This window comes from Condylura cristata, unplaced genomic scaffold (assembly GCF_000260355.1).
Source record: "Condylura cristata isolate star-nosed mole 26May11 unplaced genomic scaffold, ConCri1.0 scaffold00015, whole genome shotgun sequence".
NCBI classification, from domain to species: Eukaryota; Metazoa; Chordata; class Mammalia; order Eulipotyphla; family Talpidae; genus Condylura; species Condylura cristata.
In genome coordinates, this window is record NW_004567116.1 from 11,138,779 (window position 1) to 11,164,730 (window position 25,952).

Below are 25,952 nucleotides of genomic sequence, written 5' to 3' on the forward strand. Positions count from 1 at the left end.
TATATTCCTGCTATGAGAGAAACCATCTGGTATTTCCCCTTTCTGGCTTATTTCATTAGGCATGATCTTTTCCAGTTCCATCAAAGTTGCTGGAAAAGATATGAGTTTCTTTTTTTTGGTTGCTGAGTAATATTCCATTGTGTATATTTACCACATCTTTTTAATTCAGTCATCCAATTTTTGGGCATTTGGGCTGTTTCCATGTCTTTCCAATTGTGAATAAAGCAGCAATAAACATGGGGGTGCAGGTATCTTTTTGAATCAGTGTTTTTGTGTCTTTTGGGTAGATACCTAGGAGTGGGATTGCTGGGTCATAGGGAAGCTCCACGTTTAGCAGTGAGGAATCTCCAGTTTTCCATAGTGGTTGTACTAGTTTGCATTCCCACCAGCAGTGCAGGAGTTCCTTTTTCTCCACAACCTTGCCAACATTTGTTGTTAGTTGTTTGAAGATGTGCAATGTTCACTGGGGTGAGGTGGTATCTCATTGTAAACCCATGTAATTAAAAAAAAATTTTTTTAGCAAAGTCCATTATTTACTATTTTTTCCCCTACAATATTCTATGTCTATTATAGCATGTAAACATTTTCCATGAAGCTAGTGCTCTCCTGTGCCTAAAGACTGTTACCGAAATAGAAAAAAATCAGCTTATTGCAGATTTCCCATTGTTTATACTTTGATCCTGGAATGGTTGGAACCTATGCCCAAGTTTGGAGGAAAGAATTCTTAAGAGAAAGTGAAGTCTAGTCTCATTAACAACCAGCAGAATGCAGGAAATTGGGGAGTGATCATTTCATACAGAAGAAATGAGCCTCAGTACCAGAGAAAGTTACTTTGAGTTACTAAAATTGGTTCGTTATCAGATGCATTTAGCTGTGGGGGCATGATTAGGAACCTAAAACACATTCTTTAGCAAAAACTGGCACATTTTGAAGGTTTGTTGTTTCATTCTCAAATGCATTCCTTTGAGATCTGTACCAGGTTCTCAGCTCAGATTCCTTGGACTTTTTATGCTGCCTCTTACACATCTTCACATTCAAATAAATGCTCAGAGTCCTTGCAACACTGATTACACCGGCTCTGCATTAGTGAATGTAACTCCGTGAGTTTGCACCTCTTGTTCATATATCCCATATTCTTGAACAGTGCCTTTGCATTTTTTAAAAAAATATTATTTATGCATACAGAACTGGGGTACAGGCCAGAGTTGCAGGGGCAGTGAAAGGATTCACCAGAGAGTGGGGAACAGGGCAGGCAGATAGATGAAGTACACTGCTGATGGGAGCAGTGGGTGGGCCAGGAGAGATCTGTAGCGCCATGTGGGTCACCTCTGGGGCAGGCGGGGCTTGAACTCATGCTGAAGTGGCTTCAGCTTCCTAAGTGCTGTGCTTTAACCTGCTGTGCCACCAGGGAGGCCCCCTGCATTTATTTTAAGTTTATTACATAGTAAGCACTGGTTTAGATGTAGATGCTTAGGATAACCAGTGGGCAAAAAGCAACAATCCTTACCTTTATATTAGCCATATTACATTCTAGAAGGGAGACAGTAACTATACCTCACATGGTATGTTCAAAGCTGGCAAATACGCCAGAGAACATTTAGGTTAAGTGAGATCTGAAATGTTGGCAGGGTATTAAGAAGCACTGATATATTAGTTAGGATTCCTTGAGAAGGTAATCTCTGAGGATTTGAAGGTTATGGAGTTAGACAAGTGGATGTCAGTGCTACCATAGAATGGAGTCTGCAAAGACTCTAAGGCAGGAGGGTGGCTTTGCCTAGCCTGCCTGAAACCAACTGACTTGGGACAGAAATCCAGGATGAGAAGCAGCTGTGGTCAGACATTAAGAGTCATGGCAAGATTTCTCATTTTCATTCTGAAATGAGGGGCCACTCAACAGCTTCAAATTAGAGCAGTGACTCTTTGCTGCTGTGTTTAGACAGGATCAAGTTTTCAGCATACAGATAAACTCATAGGACTAGATGTGATCATCAAGGGAATTTAGGTAGCTTATCCTGACCTATTGAAACTTTGGCTTTAGGACACTTAATCACTCTTGGGTTACTCCAGTAAAGCATTTTAATAAAGGTTGGCAGTCAAAAGTTTCAATTTGCTTAACATGAATTTGAAGATAGAAATAATTTTATAATTATTTGGTATGTATATGGTGAAAAGAACCACATCCTTTTTCCCCCAAGGTGTAACACATGGCTTGGCACATGAGCAGCAATCAAAAATAACCAAGAATCTGAAATTGTTACAATCACAACACATGAAGACACAAAACAAAATTACAAAAGGAAATTTATTTCAAAAGCATAAGGGAACATTTACATTTGAACAAGGTGATGAACAGGTGTCTTGCAAAAGAAAAAAAAAATGGCATGAGTTTTCATTCAGAATTTTGAAGCAAAAATAACCCAAGTTGTGCACTATTGCTCTAGGAAAGAGAAGGAACGGAGAGGGTCAAAGACGGAACACAGTCAACTCAATACCAAATTTGAGAAAGCAGTCACTTCTTTTTAGCTTTGAGTTTACAAGTATGCTTAAAAAAAAAAAAGGAAACGTTACGGAAACGTTACACTTAATATCCAAATTTATATAACTAATCCAATACAGTTTCTATACTTGAAATGGCTTTAGGCCACTTGCTGACCTGCCTCTGAGGTCCAGACCACCTACCTGGCTGGTCAGTTTTCAATGGCAAGTTCATATTCCTATGTCTAGTCTGATCTCAAGGGAGCTTCGGTTCAGCTCATAGTATTTTGGAATGTTTAGAGATTATTGCCACCACTCCAGAGTCAAGCTGACCAACTTCTTTTGCTCACTTGTATCATTCTAGTCTTTAAAAAATACTTTTCCATAAACATGTGCAGTAATCCTAACAAAGGGGTTTGCCTTTTTCCTAATGTAGAGGTAACAGTAATGAAGACACCTGCATTACAATCAAACTATTCCTCAAAAAATGTCAAACTACTAGAAAATGTCATTTAGGCATTGGATTTGAATAGCAAACATAGGGAAGGAAGCTTAACTGAAACAAAAATAATGTGAAACATTCAAGTGCAGAGCAAATGGCCTATGCTACTAAAAATGCCCATGACATTAAACACTCCACAAACCCCCCATCTGTTGTTTTAACCTAAAGATTCTATTGGCTAACTTATACAATAATTTTGATTAATAACCTGAGAAGTTAAAATCTTGAAAGTGGCAAAAGCAAACCAAGAGAGCATCCCTTAATGGTGTACCATGTTAATCACTTTTCCTGGGGTTGCCCTGGTTATTAAGTCCTCAAATTCTAAATTATTCTATCACATCCTATAGAAACCTATATGTACATCAGATTCAGTATTTTGGCTGTATTTCTCCAACAGGGTTCTACAAATTTAGCTTTGAAAATGCAGCCTTTGCTTAAGTTTTAAATAACAATAATCATGTAAGTGCAACTGACTCAAAATTCCTCACCACTGAGAGGAAAACCTAGATAACAAATTAATAATGGATTCAACCTCAAAAGGATAATCACCGTGTCAAAGACTACCCGTTCCTGGAATTTAAAAAAATGATTTATGTTGTGTAGTCAAGTTTCACAGCATGCATATATATATATATACACACACACACAGGCTTATGTATGTATGTATACTATACATACACATTTCTATTTGAATAGTAAGATCCAATATTCAAATGTCTGTATCACAACATATGGGGAAGAGTTAAGTAAGCAGTGCAAAGCAACTTACCTTCTCCTAAAAATGAAATGTCATTTGTACAGTTTAAGAAAGTCATTAAGTATTTTACTTTTATGACACTAGGTAGGAATGCTGCACTATTGCCTAGCAGTTTTATTAAAATGAACAAAAATTGTAAGATTGACCATTACTCTTCTCCATATATTGGGTAAAAAAAAGACAAACAGGGGAGAGGAAAATTAGTAACCTTTCAAAATTGATGATCTTTACCAGTCATTAGAAATAGACTGAATTTCATTACATTTTAGGCTTGAAATGTTCTCAGTAACAAATTATCAAGATGTTTAAAAGTAAAAGATTCACAATATGAAGTCTGAATAATGAATACTGCAAAAACAAAGTCAAGATTGCAGACAAAGCATCCAAAAATATCGCTGCTATCGCTGTGATTTTTACCTTGGACACAACCATGGTTTGTTACAAAAGTAGATCATACATACAAAGGTATAAAGAACATTAAGTTTTTAGCTGAAGGCAGCAGTCCTTTTAAAGGGTCATCCCCGGCAATCCAATGAGTAGTAGAATTTAAGTATATCAAGCTCATGACAATGCTGAAGAATGTGATGAGATTCAGTAGAGTCTTCCTCGACTACGGTTTCCTCGTGCTCCCCAACCTCGGCCACCTCTACTTCCCCTGAAGGCTCCTCTCTGCTCTACGAAAAATCGAACAAGGGTTTAGGTCTTGTTCAGGACTTCATGGTACAACAAATAGAAAAGAAATGTAACTCCCTAAAAGCAGCACTGGCATTTTGCTAATCTGGCTACAAATTCAATCTGAACATAAAACCAGGGCAATATACTCCAAAGCACATATAAACAATTATAATAGGCACTCAAGTGCATACTGTCAACAAAGATTTTTCAAAGTGACAACGTTATGATTACCTCATTTCTTGGTTCATTTTTGTATCTATCACTACCAAAGCTAATTAATGAAACTATAAACATTTCTATATGTAATATGGAACCAACAAAAAAGCCACTGGCCTTGAAAAGTTAGTGCCACCTAATGCAAAATATCTTAAGCTATCAATGGTCAGTTCTGAAAAATTAAATCATACTGAAAAGTGTTCTTTTCAAATGCAATGATGAAGCAATTTATTTTGGTCACAGTATTTCAAGCACCTGAACTTATGAACCTTTGATAAAAATGCCAACAGCTTTTCCCACTGCTTTATCAGCTTTAGGAGCTGCTCAGAGTGCTGCTAAAAAGGTGAAATGTATATATACAGGGTTGGAGTTCCTGAGTAAATAAAATGGGTGAATCTTTCACAAGTCTCTTGTGTCATAAGGTAAAATGAATCTGCTTCATCAGTCAGTCTCTCATAGCTTCCAGAGACTCTCTCTAGTGAAGAGCTGAAGTTATCAGGAAGGCTGGACTTTTCATCATATATAAATGAGTTAAAAGTCTTGAAACTTCTAATTCCAGAGATTAACTGTCTTCACTGAGCTTTCAAACTTTTTCAATATAGTAAATCTTGTCATGAACAATGAAAACCATTTTGAACCACAATGCTGGAGGTGTGAAAAATTACTATTAAGTCAAACTGTAATCCACTGCTTACCATAATAGCTAGATATATAGTTACCTCATTTGAGTTTGACTTTTTTTCCTCCAGAAGAAAAAGTAATTCAACTCTCAGATATTAATTAGACCTTTCCCCAGCATAGCTCATTCTGAGTGACAGGATGTTATTTGATTCAAAGTTAATTGTCATGTTATGACACATTTTCTAAGCTTATCAGCATGCAAACCACTTAAATGAAACCATCTTGTTTACTACTCTAGTGAACACATTCAGAAAACCAAGTGGCCTGAAGGCAAGACACTACCAATGATAATAAGTGTGCTGACCATGTGTACAATCAAGGAGTACAGCCATTTTTGTGTGACTTTAACTCCTCATGTAACTGCTTAGCACTTCATCTGTGCAGCTGGGCGCATTCCCCACTAGCGTATTCATAATAAAAGCTTTCATCTTTAGGTAATTTTATGTCATCAACACTTAACAAGTAATATTCTCATAGATATCTTTAGCTATAAACTAATAGATTACTAAAAGTTGGTTTTTAATACACAAAACTGAGTTGCCCTCAGCTGTTCAACTATATTTTAAACACATTCTATGAAGGTATTCTTTGATGTGCTTATGTCTCTATATTGGCTATTTCTTTTTGATTTGCAATGTGTGGAATAGAATGATGATGATTTTGCCAAATGTGGGTAACAAATCTGTGTATTAAAGACTAAGAACATAAACATTCCTTCCAATTTGAGGCTACACTGACATACCAGAAAAGAATGAACAACATGTATTTCCTTTTTGGCTAACCCCAGTCAGTTCCCCAGGAAGGACACTTAATAAAAGTGGGAAAAATCTGAGGCAGACAGACCTACTAATTCTCATCTACAGTAGCAAGATGGGTAACCTAGAATGAGTAAAAGCCAAGAAATCTTCAGACTGTACTGTGATGATCTACAATCTGGTAATGACTCCCAATTGTACAATACTAACAGAAATTTCATTCCTACGTTCCTAAGAAGGGAATACTAGTTAAGTTCACTTTTAATTTAACTTATGACAAACACCCCAATTACAATGACGACTCCTATAGAGACAATACAGTACCAGACACAAAAAGTTCACAGGCATGCTTGTTTTGCTCTTGTCACTTTTAAGACAATTCTCATCTGTGTGAGATGACCGTTTGAGTGTATGATAGGCACATTAAAGTGACAGAGGCAGTATTTTGCACAATGAATCACAAAATCCTTTCAAAAATATTTTAAGTATTTTAAAAAGCAAAGAGGTTATTTACAGATAGCCAGCTATAACACACACAAACAAACTTTACATAACTAGGAGTTCACTGATCTTGCCTACACTAAAGTTGCCTCAAAGAGTCCAAATGAGAAGGGTTCATTTCAAAATCTAAATCGCCTTTTTATAACCTGTTTGCTAACTAACAACAGCAGAGTTAATATTGACTGGTAAGACCAATCATGAGCATGTTTAGTTGATAGTACTATTAAACTTGGTCTTCAGCAAGAATCAGTAATATTTTTATCATCCCTCTTTTAAAGAACCTGTGAATAATATCAGCCAAGAATTCAAATTCCTGGGAGATATGATGGCTCTCCTGGTACTAATGGTGAAAGGTGATAGAGGACTACTTTGGGCAGCTGGGAAGACTGCAATGTACACATTCCATGCCAAATAATACTGTATTGTATTATCTGATTCCACCTCTATAACTTCTTTTGAAATAGCATAGATGATGAGAGGACAAACAGTAGGCTGACAAGGGCCAAGAAGGTTCAACTGCCAGAAGCTCTGTCAGTGAGGGAGAATGAACAAAATGTCTTGCCTTGAATGCTGGCACACAGAAAACCAGTAACTTGCTCATGCCAACTTCCTTTCTTTGTTATCCTACCGGCTTCTTTGAATACAAGAGGCACATTTTTGTTTTAAGTTCTCAGTGTTGCATGCTTAGTTCAGTGAGATCACAAAGTGGGTCAGAAAGCAGAGGGCTAGGTTATTTACCCAAAAGCTCTAGTTCCACAGGTTAACTCAGAAAAATCACCTGGAAGAACTAGCATACTGTATATGACTGTTAAAATCAAGCATAACATAATTTCTACCTAATTTCTCCCTAATTTCACATAATACTTATACCTAAACGGAAACGCTCACCATAATTAAAGTTGCCCAAATTGCTGCTATATTTCCCACTTGGAGGATTATAAATCTGCCTGGCATCCCTTTTTGGTCCTGCAGAAGATTTCTTGGGTGGTGAACCTGAAGTTGTATCTTCATTGGCTCTCTTTTGCCTGCAGTGGTAGGAAGAAAAGCAATAACATTCAATTTTATCAGAGGCTATCAACATGTGTAATTTAGCAACTCAGTTATGAGCGATACCCTAAAGATGATAGTCATATCAGAAAAAAGGAAATAAAGTTCTGACTCATCAGATTTACAGTGCCATGTTGTACCGACTTTTTCAAAAGCATTTACAAGGCTTTAAAATTATAAAAGGGCTTTAAAATGACCCAGAGTATGTAGCTACAGGTAACTTTGTAAGACTTGTCAGAAAAGTGCAGTTATGCCCCATGAGTACAACAAACGTTAAAATTTCAGGGTGTATAAACTTTTGTAAAAAAAAAAAAAAAAATTTCAGGGTGTAGTCCACCAGTTTACGTTATAAATACTGGACTCAGATGTTGTTTTCAAGTCATGCTTCTAATAGTCGTATCTTAACATCCTTTAGAAAATCATTTAATAATACCACTTCGCAGAAAACTTTGAGTACTTGTAGATAATTCAGATTTTCATACTTATAAAAATTAAAACACTTAAATCTCTGCAATACACTTCTTACCCAATTTCAACTTTCTGTACAGGTTTCCAGGATAATGTTACTGTGCTCTTATAAGAAGGGGGAATGTGGAAGAGATCCTGAAGAAATAAAATCAGACAAGACTGTCAATGTATTTGGTGGTAGAGGGAGGAATGGTGAGCATAGGAAGTGGAGACACATCTCAAAAGTGAATTTTTGGAGAGGAAGCTTTGATTTGTCCTTCCTGTTCTTGAGCTGGTGACAATCATCAAGAACTAAGACAACTACAAGAGAAAAGTGAACTGGGACAATTTTGTTTACAAATTACATCTATTACCATACCAGTGGCATTTTGTGCACATCACATTTTAAACTACAGGTAAGTATTTTCAAAATCTTTGGACAAAATATCCATTTTAATAAAGTCAACAAAAAGCATTTTCTTTTGCACGGAAGTAGTCACTGAGGTGAAATACAACAGTACAATGTGCATTTGATATTACAGATTTTTAGTGCTTCAAAATTATAATACAACTAGAGGCCTGCCTAATTCTGTTTTACTTCCCCTCAAATATCTATACATTCTCAATAAGGGAAAAGCCAACAAGATTTAAATCTTAAAATTATCATGAATTTTAATAATCCAATCTCACAATATTCTCAAAACTATGGATTCCTAAACATATTTATTGTTAGCATTTTATCTAACATTTCTTAATTTTTTATGAAAGTAACTGCATTTTTTTCAATAGTAAAAATGAATATACTGGTAAAAGTCACCTCCTACTATATAAAACTCAAGTTATCATACTAGATCAATGCAGGGAATTAAGTCAATATAAAGTTCTTGGATCAAATGCTCTTAAGGCTTCCAGGTGGAGTGTTGCAGTAAATGTTATTAACTAAGAAAAGGGACAAGAAGAGGTAAGGGGAAGGCCTCAATTTTAACACATTACATCTTAGGTGACAATGGGAAATTGGAGTATGGCTTACTGATTTATTAAAATTAAAGTAAAACTAAGTTGTGAAATTAGATGAATCTGGTTAAAGAACTAAAAGATTGTGACAAGATGGCATGGATGAACCAAAACACACCAGTGTTCATTCTTCCCTGTGGATTCCCTATAACCAAGAATTGACCATGTTACACACTTTTATTCCATTTAAAAAATTTTTTAGGATTCTATACATTGACTGCTAACTGTATTCAGAACTTTCCCTTCTATACTTTTATAGTACAGTCTTTTTTTTTTTTTTTTAGATTTATTTACGCATACAGAACTGGAATTGTGAGGGGATTCACCAGAGACAGAGTGGGGAGCAGAGGGCAGGTCAGGAGAGATCTGCGCGCCATGTGGTTCACCTCCGGGGCGGGGACCGAACTCGCACTGAAGTGGCTGTGGTTTGCTTGCAGTGCTGCATCCAACCCATTGTTGGATCCAACCCACCAGGGAGGGTCACTAGAACAGTTCTCTTTAAATTATGGTTTTCTGAACAGGAAACTTTCATCTCCATGTACTGGGTCATAGTATTTTATCTGCTAAGTTTAAAATGTTCTAAATATTATAGTACATATTCGATGAAGACTTAGGTTATCAGTTCAAATGAAATAAAACTTCACCTTCTATTATATGTGAATTCATTCTGAAATTACTGCTTACAGTTGATTTTGAAATAAATTGTGGCTATTAACAAAAATTTTCCATGGAGATGAGAGTATTCTGACATCTTAAATCACTTTTTCCTTTCCTACTTGGGAATATCATATTCATCCCTCAATAACTACCCTTGCTTTTTCTGAAAATCTTCCCTTTTTCTGGTAAATAGTAATTATTCCAAGGTTTTTTTTTTTTTTACCATACTAGTTTTAAGTCAAATCCAATGCCATTTTTTTACAGTAAGCCTTTGTGCTCCAGGTGTTTCAAATATTTCTTTTGTCCATCTGGCTACAGAACGGATAATTTATAACAAATTGATGGTTACTTTATTGGAAATTTTTTTTTTGTTCTCTCAGGTTATTTTTTGTTTAGGCTAGTAGATAGTTGGAAAGGTAAACAGAACTGAAAGGTACCTAATGGCTTTAATTTAAGGGGCATTTTAGCCTACAGTACCGAAAACTCTCAATTTATTATACAGACAAGCTGACAAAAGACCACTAAAAATTTTTTTTATATGCCACACAGGACTAGCGATTCTTACTGTAAGCAAAGGAGGATTTTATTGGTCATTCAGAAGGATTCACTAGTATTAATACTACTGGAACTTAAATCAGTAGAAATTCTGGTTCTAAATATTTCTACTAGTTTATATGAAATTGCATGCTTTCTTTAATATCTTCAATAACAATTAAAATTATTAAAAATGCATGATTTTATAATGATTACAGAAATTATAATTACTATAATGTATAATTTTGTAGCATAAAAAGCACAAAATTCCAAAAGGCCAGACATGTGGAATGCAATACCATTTTCTCTTAAACAATACCATCATGGACATCAGAAAACATAAACAATTTCTTGTACTTTTGAAGAGCTAGCTGGGAAAGTCAGGTAAGAAAAGGAGACTCACCTTGATTAAAACATTGATATTGTTTGTTATTTTCAATGCAACAACTTTGATCTTGTTCTGCAAAAGAAAAACAAAGCCTTATTTCGTTTTAACTTAAAGTTGAAATGGGAATAACGTTTGTGATGCACACTGCTTTCTCATATATAGAACTAGAGTAATTTACACTTCTATTCAATTTCTAGTTACAGAATTTCTTTGTTCACCTCTATAGGTAACACTTAATTCTATTTCTTATCTCTAAATTAGGGTAGAGATGACAAAGAAAACAATATTTAAGTTCCCTTGACAACACTTAAGTGCTAGCTACAATTTACCTAGATAATGAATAAGGGACAGATCATTATGTATAAAGGAGCTGTATAAAAAGAAAGTTTGCAAGAAGTTGAAAGTATTTTATTATGATCAGGATGAAGAGCACAAAAAGGGTGAGAACAAATATTCCAACACAAACACATATGTAGTTTGACAAAGAATTGACGGTTTAATCTTTTAAATGTAAATTAGTTTTCTAAAAAGTGAAATCAAAATGTCACAACTGTCAATCAGTTATTTAAATAAATGTGCTGCTGAGATCCTAGTGCAAGACTGTATGTATACAGTTAGTAATAAATATCATTCCCCCAAACTGGAAATATACATTTCAACAATGATAAATACAACTTAGTGAATAAGAAAATAGGAAGACAACCTTCTTATCTTCAACATACTTCAAGTAAAATTGAATGTTTATTTCAAAGTATGAATTCAAGCTGAATGGGGTGATTACTACAAATCTCCATGAGATGTGATCCAATATTCTTACCTCTTCTGTTTTTAAAGCCTCGCCTGTTTTGCCCTGGAGAGCCAAGCGAAGCTGTCGGATATAAACCTGCAGGCCTCGTGCAAAGTACTGCAGTCTAAATGAAGAAATTATTTGTTAATTAGCAAATCATCACTTCCACTGTTTTCAAATTCAAAAACTATTCTGTTATGGCAAAATTATCTTTACCAATAGAGTAATTTTGAGGATTTAAAGAAAATGATCAATGTTTGATCATGAAGAGATACACGGAAAAGTAAAATAAAGTGTTTTCCTTTAGTAGAAATGGGAGTAAATCTATACTCAATCTGGCAAGGGAGAATTTAGCACCTTGCTAAGGAACTTTCCTTTGTCAGCTACACAGCATGTGTCTAAATCAAACTGAAACACAGCACTGGAGTGCCTGGGTTCTATTCTTCTCTGGAGCTAAGGGAAGGTCAAATGACTGTAGACCCATAATTTAATCTCTGTATGTTTATCTACTAACAAGACAGGTTGACTTGTTGGGATCTCAGGATCTAGTTAAAAGACAAAATCATAGACTTGAGAATGACTATAAACTCATCTAAGTCTCAAAGGATCCTGAATAACCCCCTTCCAAGTTTGCTCCCGGTAGTATGTGAAGACAGGGGAATCATCATTCCATCCTGCTGACTTCAGGAACCCTGCTTTACAACATGGTACTGGCTTTTCATTTTCGGAGTAATTTCTGAAGTTGCCTGCTTCTGAGCAAATGCTTCACCAAACATTCAACCTTTGCTTTACTAAAGAATAAAGTTAGAAATGATATGGTGGCCAAACATTTCCAAATTTAAGATGTGAATCTGTAAATGGAATGATTTAATATAGACTGTCCTCAGGAACACCTTTTTTGATTTCTCCACTCTGCTCTTCAAGTGTCACTATATAAGTAAGAACAGCAGCTACAGTTTTCTGTTTGGATGTACCAGGCATTGTGCTCAAAATGGTGTGTCTTCTGTCTCATTTTCTCCCACAACTCTAAAAGGTAGGTGCCCTTATCATTAAATATTAACAGTTGAGGAAAATTTGAGGGGTTAGAGAACCTGCCCCCAAGACCACAAGTTGGGGAGAGTCTGAGTCTATTTTTTTTTCAAAAGCTCATTCTTGACCTCATGGATTGGTTTACCATAGTTGTGATATATTTGTACGAATTTATGTTTTATGAATCTTCTACTATGTTCCACTGGGGCATGGCAGGGTGTGGAAAAGCTCTTGTAAATCGAAAACAAAGCCAGGAACAGGTTTTGCCTTTGCCAAAGACTGGGCCACTTCAGTCATACTTCACCTGATTTTGAAATCTTTGAGCTTTTCTGCATTCAATTTGGCTGTTAAGAAATCTGGAAGTTTTCGGCCCAACTGGTGAAAGCTGTATAATAAACATTCCACATAACTGAACTGCAGCTTGGGTTCTTCGTTCCCAGCATTCTCCCCATTTTCTGCTTCTTCTGGAGGGAGAGGCATATATTCCTAAGAGATGCAAATGTAAAGATGTTTGGGATCTGCTCTAAGTACTCTAATTAAAACATATACTCAAGTAAGTTATAGGGTATGTTTTTAAGATAGGAAGCATTAAAACTACTGGTTTTAAACCTAGATAAGCTATCCCTTCTGTCTATTGGATCACTGATCTAGCCTATCAGCTTTCCATATTAACCTGTTATATGTGCTATTAATAACACGAGAATGTAAATAGCCAATTTTTGTTAGATATTTATGAAGCGAAGGTATGGAGTTTCTGAGAACTTAAGTGACTTTCCTATGGTGAAATGTTGTTACGTGGAAGAGACAGGATCCAAAATAAGTTTGACACCAGAAGTGGAAGCTCTGCAAAATTACATCATGGTAGTTCCAAAACATCCTCTGAACATCCATCCATATTGCACTAGCTTTTGTTACAGTTAATATACTATAAGAGGCACCACCAGCGTTAACGCCCCAGTAGGTAGTAAGGATCTGGGAGAGAACCAAATGTTGGATGCGGCAGCTGATGCCATGGACCTAGTGCTTATCCACTGTGCCTGTTATTTAACTGCTCACATTCAGCAAGAAATGGTGCTAATGACTTTGTCAGATGGCCTACTTTCTTTACATTACAGCTTACAGACTATTTCCTGGTTGTTACTGCTACTTGGCCCTAGGCTGCAACCTGGACGTCCTAACAGCAAATGTTAAACTTAGTTGGGTAAAGAAATAGCATAAAAATGTAGCATTACAAATCCTATACTATATTTTATGCAAAGCATCAACAACAGAAAAAAATGTCAAAGATTAAAACAGTTTTAAAAAAGTAAACAATACATGGCCTGAGAGGCTGGCAACACTTGTTAGACTTATTGTCTTTCATAATATAGAAAGTAATAATACTACCTATTAGACTTTGGGGAGACATACTGTCTATGCCACACACAAGAAAAAGTTCTTACCAATAACTTATCAAACAGTTTCCTTAAATTTGTTTCTAGTTTTTCCATGTCACCACAAAATGAGCTCATCTCCGCCAACAGTTTCAATACCTAAAACAAACAATTCAATGTTAGTATTATTTTTTCCAATGGTCAAGGCTATAAAATAAATATAAATATTAAATATAAATATAAAATATTCCACATAACTAGTTTAGACTGCTTATTTTTCAGCTGTGATTTTACAGAATTGTTTGAACTGGAAAAATAAATCAGAGACAGAGCCCTGTCTTTCACTGCTGAGTTAGCTGAAGGTAAGAGAGATTAGGTGACTTGGCAAAGTCATAATGCATGAGTGGCAGAGGAAGACCCTGATCTTATAAGTGAATATATCTGTTAGAAGAAATAAGGAAAAAAGTATACATGTCACTTTCTGCTATAGGCTAATAGTGGGAGTGGCACTGAGGAAGAATGCTTAATAATAAAGAATTATTCATTAATAGAGCAGACCTCACTGCTATTAAATCTAGCATATGTATACTAACTCAAAGTACTGGTGACTGTCACTTTCTTGAATTTCTTCTCTGTTTTACTCCCAGCTGCATAAGCCAAACTCAAGACATGGCAATTAACTACAGCATCAGTGTATAGTGAGACTCCTCTCTATCCTAGTGACTTATGGGAAATGGTATCTACATTCCATATTTCAGTTCTATTTTACAATCATTAAGTGCCTTTCAGAGTCAAACTCTACACAAGATTCTGGGGATACTAAGAAAAACCAGATTAAATACGGGTAGATAAATAATGTTTTGCATATGCTGTGAAAAAATCTGCATGTACATTACAGTTGAAATACAAAGGAGTAATCAATTCTGTTGGGGAAAAAAAGATGAAGATTTATTTTTCTGTTAAACCCATTTAAATCTGATTCTATCAGTTATGGAGAGATGGGAACTGTCATGAATTAACACCTAATTTAAAAATATCAAGATTACAAAAGTCCTGATGGAAGATGATTATGGTGAAAACTATAGGCAATGCTTTCCTATCGCAGTGAACTTACTGAACCCATAAAGCATTCCTATGTACTCAATCCTAGGGTAGATCACTATCTAGTCAAGAGCAGACTCTTCCTTGATTAGAAAGCAAATCTAAGTTAGATGCTTACACTTATGTTAAAATATAGATGTCTTTTCAGTGTTACATGCAGATATTTTTCTCTTACCTCCAACTGTATATCAAGACCCTCCACCGGGGTAGTCAAGGAACTGAGGTTAGGGAGAACGTGCTCACAGAAATAAGTCACAAACTTTGTGGAATGCACATTTTTCTGTAAAAATTCAATATAGAGCAGTGAGTACTCACAAAGGAAAAGTGATACCTTGAACACAACGTGCCATTTACAAGTGCTTACTGAGTGCCACAGCATCAAGTAATATGGCTACAAGTACAATATGGTGCATAAGACAAAGGCAACCTTGGTAGGTAATGCATAATACTTCATTGCAAAATAATCTGGAGCATTGGGACATCCTTTCACCTTTGAACTCTTCCCTGAAATTCACATCAAATTTTGGGGAAAATTTTAATGTCAAGAGTCATGACATATATCCCTCAAAAAAGATACTTTGAATGGTGTTTTTCAAATTATGCTATACATACTCCAGAAGTTCATGGCCAGATTAGTACAAAGACAAGAGATAAAAGGTTTATTTACCTAGAAAACAATCTGCTAGAAATACTTAACTAAAGCAAGTGTTTTAGAAACTCACTATGAAACAAAGAACTATTAACAAAAACTTAAATCTCTAAGCAAGACTTTAAAGAGATTTCTTGACTCTTGGGCTCTCACCAACTAGCCTATCCAGGCCTCCAAAAAGTAAGTATTCCTACTCTTTATGTAAGGTTTGAGAAGACTACACAACTATCTATAACGTAACTACAGGGTCACAAAACATCAGCTGTATAAAACAAAGAGCTCACCGAGAAAAGTGGTACTGCCTGCCGCGTGCACTGCAGGAGCCTGTCCACACAGTCAGGATCTGAGGGATTGAAGGTTTGTTCCAGGTCAGCCTGTTCAGCCACCAACTCTACCAGTTGCTGTCTTCCACTCACTGTCTGTAAGCTTTTTAACCCAGATAGTATCTTCATAAACAGGACAAATTCTTCACCAGTCACATCTTCTAGGACCTGGAAAATGACAATTCAGAATAATGTACTACTTAAGTAGGAAAGAAAGATCAATACTCAAACAGTATAGCAAATTTCAGCTACTAAAGCCAGTTTACTATTAATGATTCTGAAATAATGATGAGAGGTTTAGCTAAGTAGTAAACTGTGCATCCTCAAAGGGATGCTGTTGATGGCAAAATCTGATTCCTGGAAAATTTTACCTGTTTTATATGAAAAGCACAGATAGACATACAGGACACAAACAGATATATAGTATGTCCATGGCATTAAAATTATATGGGAGAGTAAAGAAAAAAAGACTAAAAAGACTGCTGGGCTGATAGTGGAAAAAAAAAAAGACCAATTCATAAACTGTTACATTAGCTTCATTTTCTAAGATTAAAAACAGTCTCAATCTAGTTAATAAGGAATTGTCTTCAAAGAAACCATGCAAGTTTTCAGTGTTCCCTATTCATGAATTGAAATCTTTCTGTTCACTAACTTCATAAGCGCAAAGTTACCTGAGCCATACCTTGACTGTCTCAGCACTCATAATGGGACTAGATACTTGGCACATAGAACAACAAGCATGGCCTCTTGAACTTACAATGTGTCATGGGGTAAGAGCAAAGATATAGGTCCTTTCAATGTGATCTTCATTTTCATTTTGAAACAGTCTCCAATACTACTGGTAAAGACTGTAGAACTAGGGATTGGGTAGGAATTAGGAAAAATCTTCTAAAGGAGTTAACTTGTAGAGAATTTTGAAGCATGCACAAATCCTGAGGCTAATGTCACCAAGGTTTAAATGTAGTAATTCCTTAAATGAACATAATGATTCAGCATTAAAAGTGACCAAAGTGCCAAATACTATGTAAGAAAAGCTTGCAGTTTATGGTGGCTCTTGCTGGTTACCATATAGTACAGAAGCACTGATGAATACTGTCAATTTCAAATTTTATTTGCTTTAAAGAATTTCCAAACAATAACAAAAGCTTACCTTTTTGGATTCAGTCAGTATAAGTTCTTCTACTTCCTTTGTTAAGACTTCCTCTGGTAACGTCTTAAGCTTTGTAGAAAGGAATTTGATTGCTCGTTCTCTCACGATGTCCTCTCCTTGAAGTATCTGACTGAACAAACCACCTAAAGTACCTGCAAAACAAAATTGTGTGTAGCAAGTCAATTCTAGAATAAAGTTTTTAATTTTAACCCACCTTCTGGTATTTCAAGTGAATTATTAAACATCCTTGATAGTCACTAGTTTAAAAATTCAAAAGTCTCAACCATAAGAGTAATCATATGCTTTGTCTCTGGATCCAGAACCAGCTGTATATGACTTTTCTGTCATTTAATAATAATGCACAAACAAGTATTTTGGAAGAATTTATTTTTTAAGATTTATTTTATCGGGTACTGAAATATGCTGCTGAGGGGAGCAGAGGGCAAAACGAGAGAGGTCAGCTGTGCCATGTGGGTCAGCTCTCTGGATGGGGATCAAAATGGTGCTGCAGTGGCTATTGATAGCATTGTAGTGCTGTGCTTTAACCTGTGCACCAGGAGAGCCCACGAGAATGTTTTTTTTTAAATGTGGCAAAGGGAGTTTTTCCAGAAGATTTCTAATGGAAAACTTTGGTCCATTTTGCAATTATTTCTGCTGTATTTTTTGAGTCACAAACATTTGGAGTTAAATGGCTTTTAGAACACTTAGAATTTTTATGCAATTGACCTTTGGATGAATCCCAGATTTTATCCTCAATGAACAACACCAAGCTTCTCAATTTTTTTGAAAGACACCAAACATAGTTCAGAAGAACTGGACTTACCTTTTGCATCCATCTTAAATATACTTAACAGGGCATTGTTGACTAAATTAAATTCTGCAGAGTCATCTAGACAAAAAAAGTGGTACAAGGTATAAAACAAATGAAAAGATCATCTATTTCTTCTTTAAACTTAAGATTTAATATTGTTTCTCAAAGATTACCCTGAGAGGAGCTTATCGATAAGTAAGCATTTCTCTGAAGTACTAAGAAAATATATCTTCCTTATTTAGGGGAGAGAACCTGAGCTGGCATACTTGGAATGTTTTCACATTAAGACTTAAAAAAACTATAGGAAATCGGGGGCAGGGGGAGTGGAGGGGTAATAATGATGCACTAAAATTCTTAGAAGAATCCAGTCATTATAGTTTTATAAATAGCCTTAAAGTAAAACCACCCCCAAAACTAGCTATTTACAAGTCATTAAACTTCAAACTACTAAGTGAGAAAAATTTTAATTTCTATCAGAGGTAGCACCTTCATAAAAGGAGAGATATTAGATAAAAGGGTAATAAGAAAACCCCATACCTGTTTGCAAAAGCTGAGTTAGTATATCAGCTACCCGGGGAAGATTTTCTCCAGTGGCAAACTGAGGCAGCTCTTTAATTGCTTGCCGTCGAATCTGGATATGATGTCAATGAAAACAATTAACCAAAACATTATCAAATAAAACAACAAATTCAATCTTTAAAGAAAACTGGAACTACAAAAAAAAAACCAAACAAACCATAATTATGGGTATATTAGTCAGAAAAACATAAAACATGAAATTTCTAGCAGTTTTAGGAATAATTTGCTCCAATTTAATATCAAACTTCACAAAGTAAATGAAACAAAATATGGTGGAAAAGTTGTCAAGCACAATTATCTGATGGGAGTGGACAGTCTTGAGATTGTAAACAATGGTTCGTAAACTGATCATATCGAACTGCTGGGGTCTTTACTACCTTCTGCTACATAACATAGTACCTTTAAGGACAGTTACAGTGGCAATGTCCTATTAATAAGTATATACTCTGGAATTTTCAGTATGACTATACATTATGTGTGAGTGTAGTTTATGGATTTCACTCTGAATACATGGTATTGGCTCATTGCGTTTAACAAAATGTACTGTAGTTCTAGCTAGCAAATTCTGCATGGAATGTTGTCAGTTCACTAAATTTATTTGAAAAGACAGGAGCTAATATTGAAAATTCTACTAGGTCATTCTGTTCCAAGGAAAAATAATCTTTCTTACTCTAGTAATCACATGCAAATATCCCATAGACCAATTATTTTTTTTACTATGCAAAATATTTAGAGGTGATGAAACTATTTTGTGATGTAATACTATTGTATTTAAATACCAGAGCAAGCATAAATTGATTGAAAACTAACATTAGTCTAATTTTGTGCATACACTATAACGATCTATGGTAAAGATGTGAGACAACCTATTTTTAACAGTGGATTATAGACAAGCAAAACAAAGTTGTGATTTTATGCTTTTTCCGCAGTTAAGGTGGCAGAGAGTAACTTTTTCTCATATGTAGATTTAATCTCTGGTATGGCTTTCTGCCAGATCATATTGCAGAATTTTACTGTGTACTGATATGACTGATACTTCAATTACACTAGCTGCAAAACTGGAAATATAAGAGAAACATCCAAAAGCCTGTTGAAAGCATCTGTCATAAACTTACTGACACGTCTTCATCCTCACAGAGGTCTAACTGTGCATTGATAGCAGAATCAGCCAATTCTGGAAAATGCTTGAAGAATTTTGGAATAAACTGAGCTGCTAATCTTTTTTCCTTTGTACCACCTTTAACGCCATCCAGTATCACTTGATAGGCATCTTTATGCTAAAAAAAAAAAAAAAAAAAAAAAAGCAGAAAAGAAACATAATTTTGAAGGATGGGAAGCTAAACAAACTACTTTGGTCTGTTTAACATTTGTAAAACTTTACATAGGCTAAAACTAGGGCTTAGTTTTGGAGTTTTGTTGCTCAAACTGGATACCTATCTTTCCGTAACTTGGACCCCTTCTCCTCACTTGAGTCATTTGTGAATTATGGGAGAGAGAAAAATGGCTCAGTTTTAGGTGGAAAAGCAAGTAAGTTTGGTGAATCACCAGCTCTTTATTCTGGTGATTGCTGACCCTAGCTTGTGACTCTATCATGCGTTAAAAACTGACAGTAGGGAGTTCTCCATGAATTGTGTTACATTTATTTAAATATAGTTATGTGCTTCTACTAATTACCTTGAAGTTAGGGAAAATACATTCTTGAAGTCAGGCAACCAGTTTACAAAGGCTAGAAATGCCTCAGCTTTTGATATGAAAACAACTCACTGTGTAAGGCCAGCCAATTTTTTAATGAAGAATCTATGTAACATATTTAACTTTCATTACAGAACAATTCATTTAAACTAATTTATTTCCTTTTTAATAAAAATTCAGACCAGATACTCATGTGAAAGGGTCAACAAGTTCCCAATGCCCCTTTACAGATGTGCCTCGAAACCAACCTTTTTATTAAATGTCAGTGATGGAGCTGGTGACCAAAGGTAATAAATATCAAGGCTATAAGGACATGTGGATAACATTTTGAACTACTGGAACCCCTTAAACACTGTAACAAAGATACCAAACTTTTGTACTGAGCATTTATTCTGCACGAGGGACTGCTCAAAGAAGTACTTTAGATCTGAGCTTATTTCATGCCACAAAGAGGGAAATGACTAACACATAACCAATGAACGGTGGAATTATGTAGAATTACTAAAAATTCAATTTCACAGTAATTTTCCATGTTAAGTAAAAAAAGTAAAACAGAATGTAAAGTTATAAAGGTATAATGGGACCTCAATTAAGGACATTCTTTTTTTTAATAATCAGAAACAGTGCCCCACATAGTATAAAACTCTGATCACAGTGTGGATCAGTTTGGGGAGCTTCCATTTTTCCGGTACTGACCTGAGCTGGCCAGTTGTCCATGTGCTCTGGCAGCCCTGGCTGGTGATGCTCCCCCCTGGAGGTCACTACATCCAACGAGGAGGGGCACCACATGGGCACAGTGCACTGTAGCCAGGACCTCCTGGGCTCAAGTTCCTCCTGCCTCCACCTCCCCAATGACTAGCACAATAGGTGTGTGCCACCAAACCCAGCCCATGATCACAACTAGATCTTTTAAAGGTACAGATTTTAACTTTTTCCACACAATTACCAGATTACTTCAAGTTAGATTTAAACATAAATTCCATCACTAATTGAAGATACCCCCTTTTAATATCATAAACATAATACCAACTCCTAAGTGACAAAAATTTCTGTGAATAAGGTAAGTTCTTTATGAAATATAAATACAACATCAGTTTTTGGACCTAATACTTCAAAAGCATGTGTTTTTTGGTGCAAAGATTTGAAAAATCATGGCTGACTTTTCTACCACTTTACATTCCTGTGGTTTGCTTCATAGCTTCCAGACAGACTTCAAATTTTTTTTTTACTGGATTTTGCAGGGTGTCACTATCCAGTTTCCTTTAACTCAAACTTAAAATTTTATTTATAAATCCTTTTGCAGAAACTCTTTAATTGATATTAAATGAAGAATCCCCACTTAGTAAGTCATCCTTCTGCCAAGAAAAACAAAAATATGCAAATACAAAGGAATCATTTACAATACCTATTTAAACATAATTTTACAGACATTACTAGAAGACTTCCACTATTCTTTATATAACGAAAAATAAAATGATAATGTCCCCTGTCAGTTTGTAGAATGATTTCTTTTCTGTCTGGAATATAGGGATAGATTTTATAGAATCTCCCTAAAAGCTTTCATTCTGCTTTTTTAAAGCAAGAAACAAGATAAGTGATTTTTTTTGCAATCACAGTGATTTAATGAGTCAGGATTGTAGCCACAATAAAGTATTCCAAATACCACATAGCACGGTTTGTTTTTTCCTTCCAACACAGCTGTGTACTTCAGCTAGATACTAAATAAACCTGAGATTCTAATAAGAAGCTTTAAAATGTAAAAGTTTGTCATGCATTTCTAAAACTTTGCATTTGTGAACTTTTAACATTTAACATTTAAACATTTAAACTAACAAAATCTCTATTTTTAAGCAAACTACAGTTTGATCCACATTCAACAGCCAAATCCTAAAAGAATATATGGTAGTAACTAAGAGCATATGGTCAGTGACATGCCAGATAAAGCCATTTCTGGGTCCAGGACGCTGTCTCTAAGAAGAAGAAAAAAAATAAAACCAACTCATTATTTTAGAGCAGAAAGGATATGGTTTCAATGACTATTTTTCAAGCAAGACATAAAAAGAAAAGGACAAGTTAAACTATATTACTTTCTTCCTCAGACTCAACTAATAGTTCTAGTTTGTATTTAATAGTAAAGTAAGTTAACACTGCTACATACTTTTGAGGAATAATGAACTTGGTCTGTAATTGTAGCTTAACCATACAAAAAAGGTACCAAGAAAGTGCTGTCAGTAAAACTTATTTTCTACCACCTGGAAGTGGGAGAAAAGTGTCCCACCTGCTACTCAAAAAACACTGAGTTTAAGTATCACACTGACCACTGATTAGCATAACTGCCATAATCCTTTTAACAGATGTTTCTTTTAAAAAAAAAAGAAAAAACCAACATTTTTGCCTACATAATATAAAATGAAGCACTAAATCTTAAGATTAAATAAATTCACAAAAGTCTGAAACAAAACTTAAATGGTAGAACACAGCCTGCTCTGTTACAGTTAGTAGGAGGCACTGGCCAGAATCAGTGGAAAAGGTTAGGGAGGTAAAGATACACAGAAGAGGAAACCGACCTCAAGAAAGCTGCTGAAGTAGGCGAAACAGAGGAGCTACAAGAGGAAAGGGAACAGGACTGCAAGGTTTTGAGGTATTAACTGCTTTCCTTAGAATTTATCATCTGCAATTTGTTAATCAGAGATATATGCTCATGGCTTAAATATACATGTGTAAAGTTCTTAAGAGAGAGATAAACCTATGAACATGTTATTTAGCTATACATATACATGTATTTTTAAATCTATTTTTTTCAACTTTGAGGAAGAAATGTCTACTTAAGGACAAGGGACAGTTCAAGGTGAGCGAGAGAAAAAGAAAGGATTTAATTTTTAACCCCAATACTTGATAATTTAGTGAGGGAATAAGAAGCATCCAGATGAAATAAAATACAGACTTAAATACTACTAATGAATACACAGTGGTAAGGAGTTCAAAAAGAGGATTTAATCAGCTTAGTAAAACTTTCAGGACTTGTGATTATGTGGATCTATTCAGAAAGCACTCTCTACCTCACACTGACAACAGTGGGAGAGGGCACTTCCCAGGAAGGCGGCAATGTGAAATACTCCTGCAGTCCCCTCTTGAACAGAGTGTAAATTCAAAATATAAGTCAGAAAGTTCCAGAATAAGAAGCACAAAAATATTCAGATAGGTACCTGCCAGAAAACGTTTAAATTTTGATTACAAATCTCTTAAATTAACATAAAAGTCAGCCTTTGATATGTTAAGAATGTAAACATTTTTGTCTCTTTAAAAATACGAACAGAATTTTTTTTTTTTTTGGTGTGCAATTTTAGGCATGTTCTCTAAAAGGAAATAGAGCAGAACTAGCAGGCATCATGGGTTAGTCCACCTTTGGTTCTCCCAGAATTCACTACTACAGGCTGAGCAAACCAGACACTTCACTACAAGGGACTGTTCTGTCTCACCCATAGCTGCTTGAAGCTCTCATCACAGTGTCATGAAAGCAACCCTAATCCATCAACTCCAGGGGATTGTGCTAAAATTCTAGCAGCCAGCAGTGTCTAGTAGGCAACAACCTCCACTCTATTTTATTTAATCCCTGGACTTACTAGAGTTACATTTTGAGAGAGCAACAGTGTTTGTACCTTGTACCTCCAGCAGCCAGCACAGCACCTCTAAAGTGTGATAGGCACTCAAAAATGTGCCGAATCAATGAAATCATGTGCAGTCACTAAAGTCTGCATGAAATCTCTCCCTTGGCTTTCACCAACTTCTGTTTCCTAAGACACTTCCTAAATTAATAGCAGATTTTTACCTTGAAAGACATTTTTGACCTCTCCAGGGGGGAAACTATCAACCTAATCTATCAACCTAATTTGGTATTTATAATAAAAGATGTCATAAGAGGAAGATGCAAGCCACTCATGGCGTATAGAGTCCAGTTTAGTCAATTTGTGCTTAAATACACTAGTGTTAAATACACTAAAGCAGCTGTCAACGTTTTAGTACTTCAGAAACAAAATGACAGTACTGACTGTCAGTACTGCAATATGTACCTGATTTCAGTGTTTCCCTAGATGTCTGACATAACTCCTTTGGAGAACATCAACTAACGGACTGAGAATCACTAGTCCAATATTCTCTCCACTTGCAATAAAATCACTTTTGGGTAGAACAGTCTGTTACAATCTTCCCCAGCTCAGTCACGGAAAAATGAGAAAGCGAACGCAAGGTATCTTCATTACTACTTCCTTTTAAGAACAACAGCACAATCTAACTGGAACTGGCCATGGTTTATTCTACCATGTTTTCACATCCAACTTAAGACACCCCCTGTTTACACTTGCAACAGATTTTCAACACGTGTCATCAACAAATGTCAGTATTGCCTACCCAAAAGGAAAGATGTAGGGAAGGAAAATCTTTATACCTGGAACCTGCATATTCTCAATTCCAGATTAAACTAAGGCTCCCACAACAAACGCTTTTTTTGGGGTTCTGCTCAGATAGGTTCTATCTGAATTACACATCCCAAGACGGGATGGGAAGGGCACGGCCACAGCTTTGTGTTCTATTTCCTACTCAAGGTATGGGTGAATGGAAACATCAGATGCAGGTTTAAGCACGTAAAAGATAGTCCGGGATTTCCAAAATAGCCAACAAGATGACCTAGGGAGACGCTGGTTCTTGTTCCCGGAAAACACATACACCCACTCACTCAACACCACCTCGAGTTCAACGCACTCGAGGACTTGAAACTCACAGAGCAGCGATGATTTGTCTGGACAACTCAACGCTAACGAAACTGCGACTCTGAAACAAAACACTGCCCAGTCTAGCTGCTGCGGGACAATACGACGTTAAGGTTGCACTCTCCCCTTCCCCGTCCATCCAGGTCCCGCTCTATTTTCAGTGGGAGGCAACAGCCCTATCTCTCTCATTTATTTATCATCGGCCTTCCTCCCTAACGGTCCATCCCGAGAAAGTACCAGTCTTTCCCTCTTGCACCTCCAGCGCCCGCCACCGCGCCTTTGCGAGCGTGATCACCAGACGCTCCAAAAATGTACCGAATCAATGAAATCATGGGCCCTCATACAGTCTGCACCCCAGCGCCGATCCCTCTGCTGGGGTGCACCAACTTCTGTCTCCTAAGGCACTCTTCCTAAGTTAATAACAATTTTTTTTTTTTTGCCGAGAGTGATTATTTTTGGCCTGTTGAGAACAACTCTCCATCTAGAACTCTGCGCTACAATCTCCGACCGAGGGAGCGCCACCGAAAAGGGAGAAAGGGGGGAAAAGAAAGCAAGTCTGCAGTGGCTGGGGGGTAGGGGGGCGCTACGGTGAGGACAGGCTGACTAAGGGGAGACAGAGGAGCCCGGGACCCAGGGGCCGCGCTCTCCCTGGGGAAGCTGCGGAGGCTCCCGGCGGCCCGCGGGCCAAGCGGCAGCCCCTGCTCCGCCGGCCAGCGCTTCCCAGAGGCCGCGGAGTGACGGGCCCTGCAGGCCGCTAGGGGACTTACCTGGCCCACTTGCTCCGTGGCATCGGCTAGGATGCCATAGTTGCGGTAAAGTTCCTCTACGGTCGGCATGGTGAGCGACAAGCCTAGGGCCCGCTCCAGCTGTCGTCGTCGTCGCCGGCGCCACCGCCGCCTCTGAAGTTCTCCAAGCCCGCGACCCGCACTATTACGCTTCCAGCTGCCGCCAGTGTCGCCGCCAGTCACCGCGCATAGGACGGCTCCGCCCCCAACGCTACGCAAAGACGTACGCGTCGGGAGCGGCCTTCATTGACTTCCAAT

The 25,952-nt window shown here is 36.6% G+C and overlaps 1 protein-coding gene across 2 annotated transcripts; it reads right to left on the minus strand.

The window, feature by feature from the left end:
• Positions 1-2,283: 2,283 nt before the first annotated feature.
• Positions 2,284-25,911, minus strand: API5 (apoptosis inhibitor 5). Of its 2 annotated transcripts, none has more exons than XM_004682895.1 (14): positions 25,677-25,911; positions 19,567-19,728; positions 18,410-18,503; positions 17,885-17,950; positions 17,062-17,213; positions 15,873-16,079; positions 15,115-15,219; positions 13,908-13,997; positions 12,770-12,951; positions 11,467-11,560; positions 10,665-10,721; positions 8,136-8,212; positions 7,451-7,587; positions 2,284-4,403 (listed from the first exon to the last, which is right to left on the minus strand). In XM_004682895.1, the coding sequence occupies exons 1-14, from the start codon at positions 25,743-25,745 to the stop codon at positions 4,381-4,383; spliced, it is 1,515 nt and encodes a 504-aa protein (XP_004682952.1). In that variant the 5' UTR covers positions 25,746-25,911; the 3' UTR covers positions 2,284-4,380. The 2 variants fall into 2 exon arrangements, with proteins under 2 accessions (XP_004682952.1, XP_004682951.1); XM_004682894.1 differs by having other exon boundaries at positions 2,284-4,408.
• Positions 25,912-25,952: the final 41 nt, after the last annotated feature.

Excerpts from the sequence above, each read along its gene's own strand:
- API5 (XM_004682894.1), bottom strand. The coding sequence starts at position 25,745 with ATGCCGACCGTAGAGGAACTTTACCGCAACTATGGCATCCTAGCCGAT. Across the intron at positions 18,504-19,566 it reads GTGAGGATGAAGACGTGTCA|ATTCGACGGCAAGCAATTAA; the intron begins GTAAGTTTATGA and ends CATCATATCCAG. Across the intron at positions 11,561-12,769 it reads CTCAAAGATTTCAAAATCAG|ACTGCAGTACTTTGCACGAG; the intron begins GTGAAGTATGAC and ends TTCTTCATTTAG.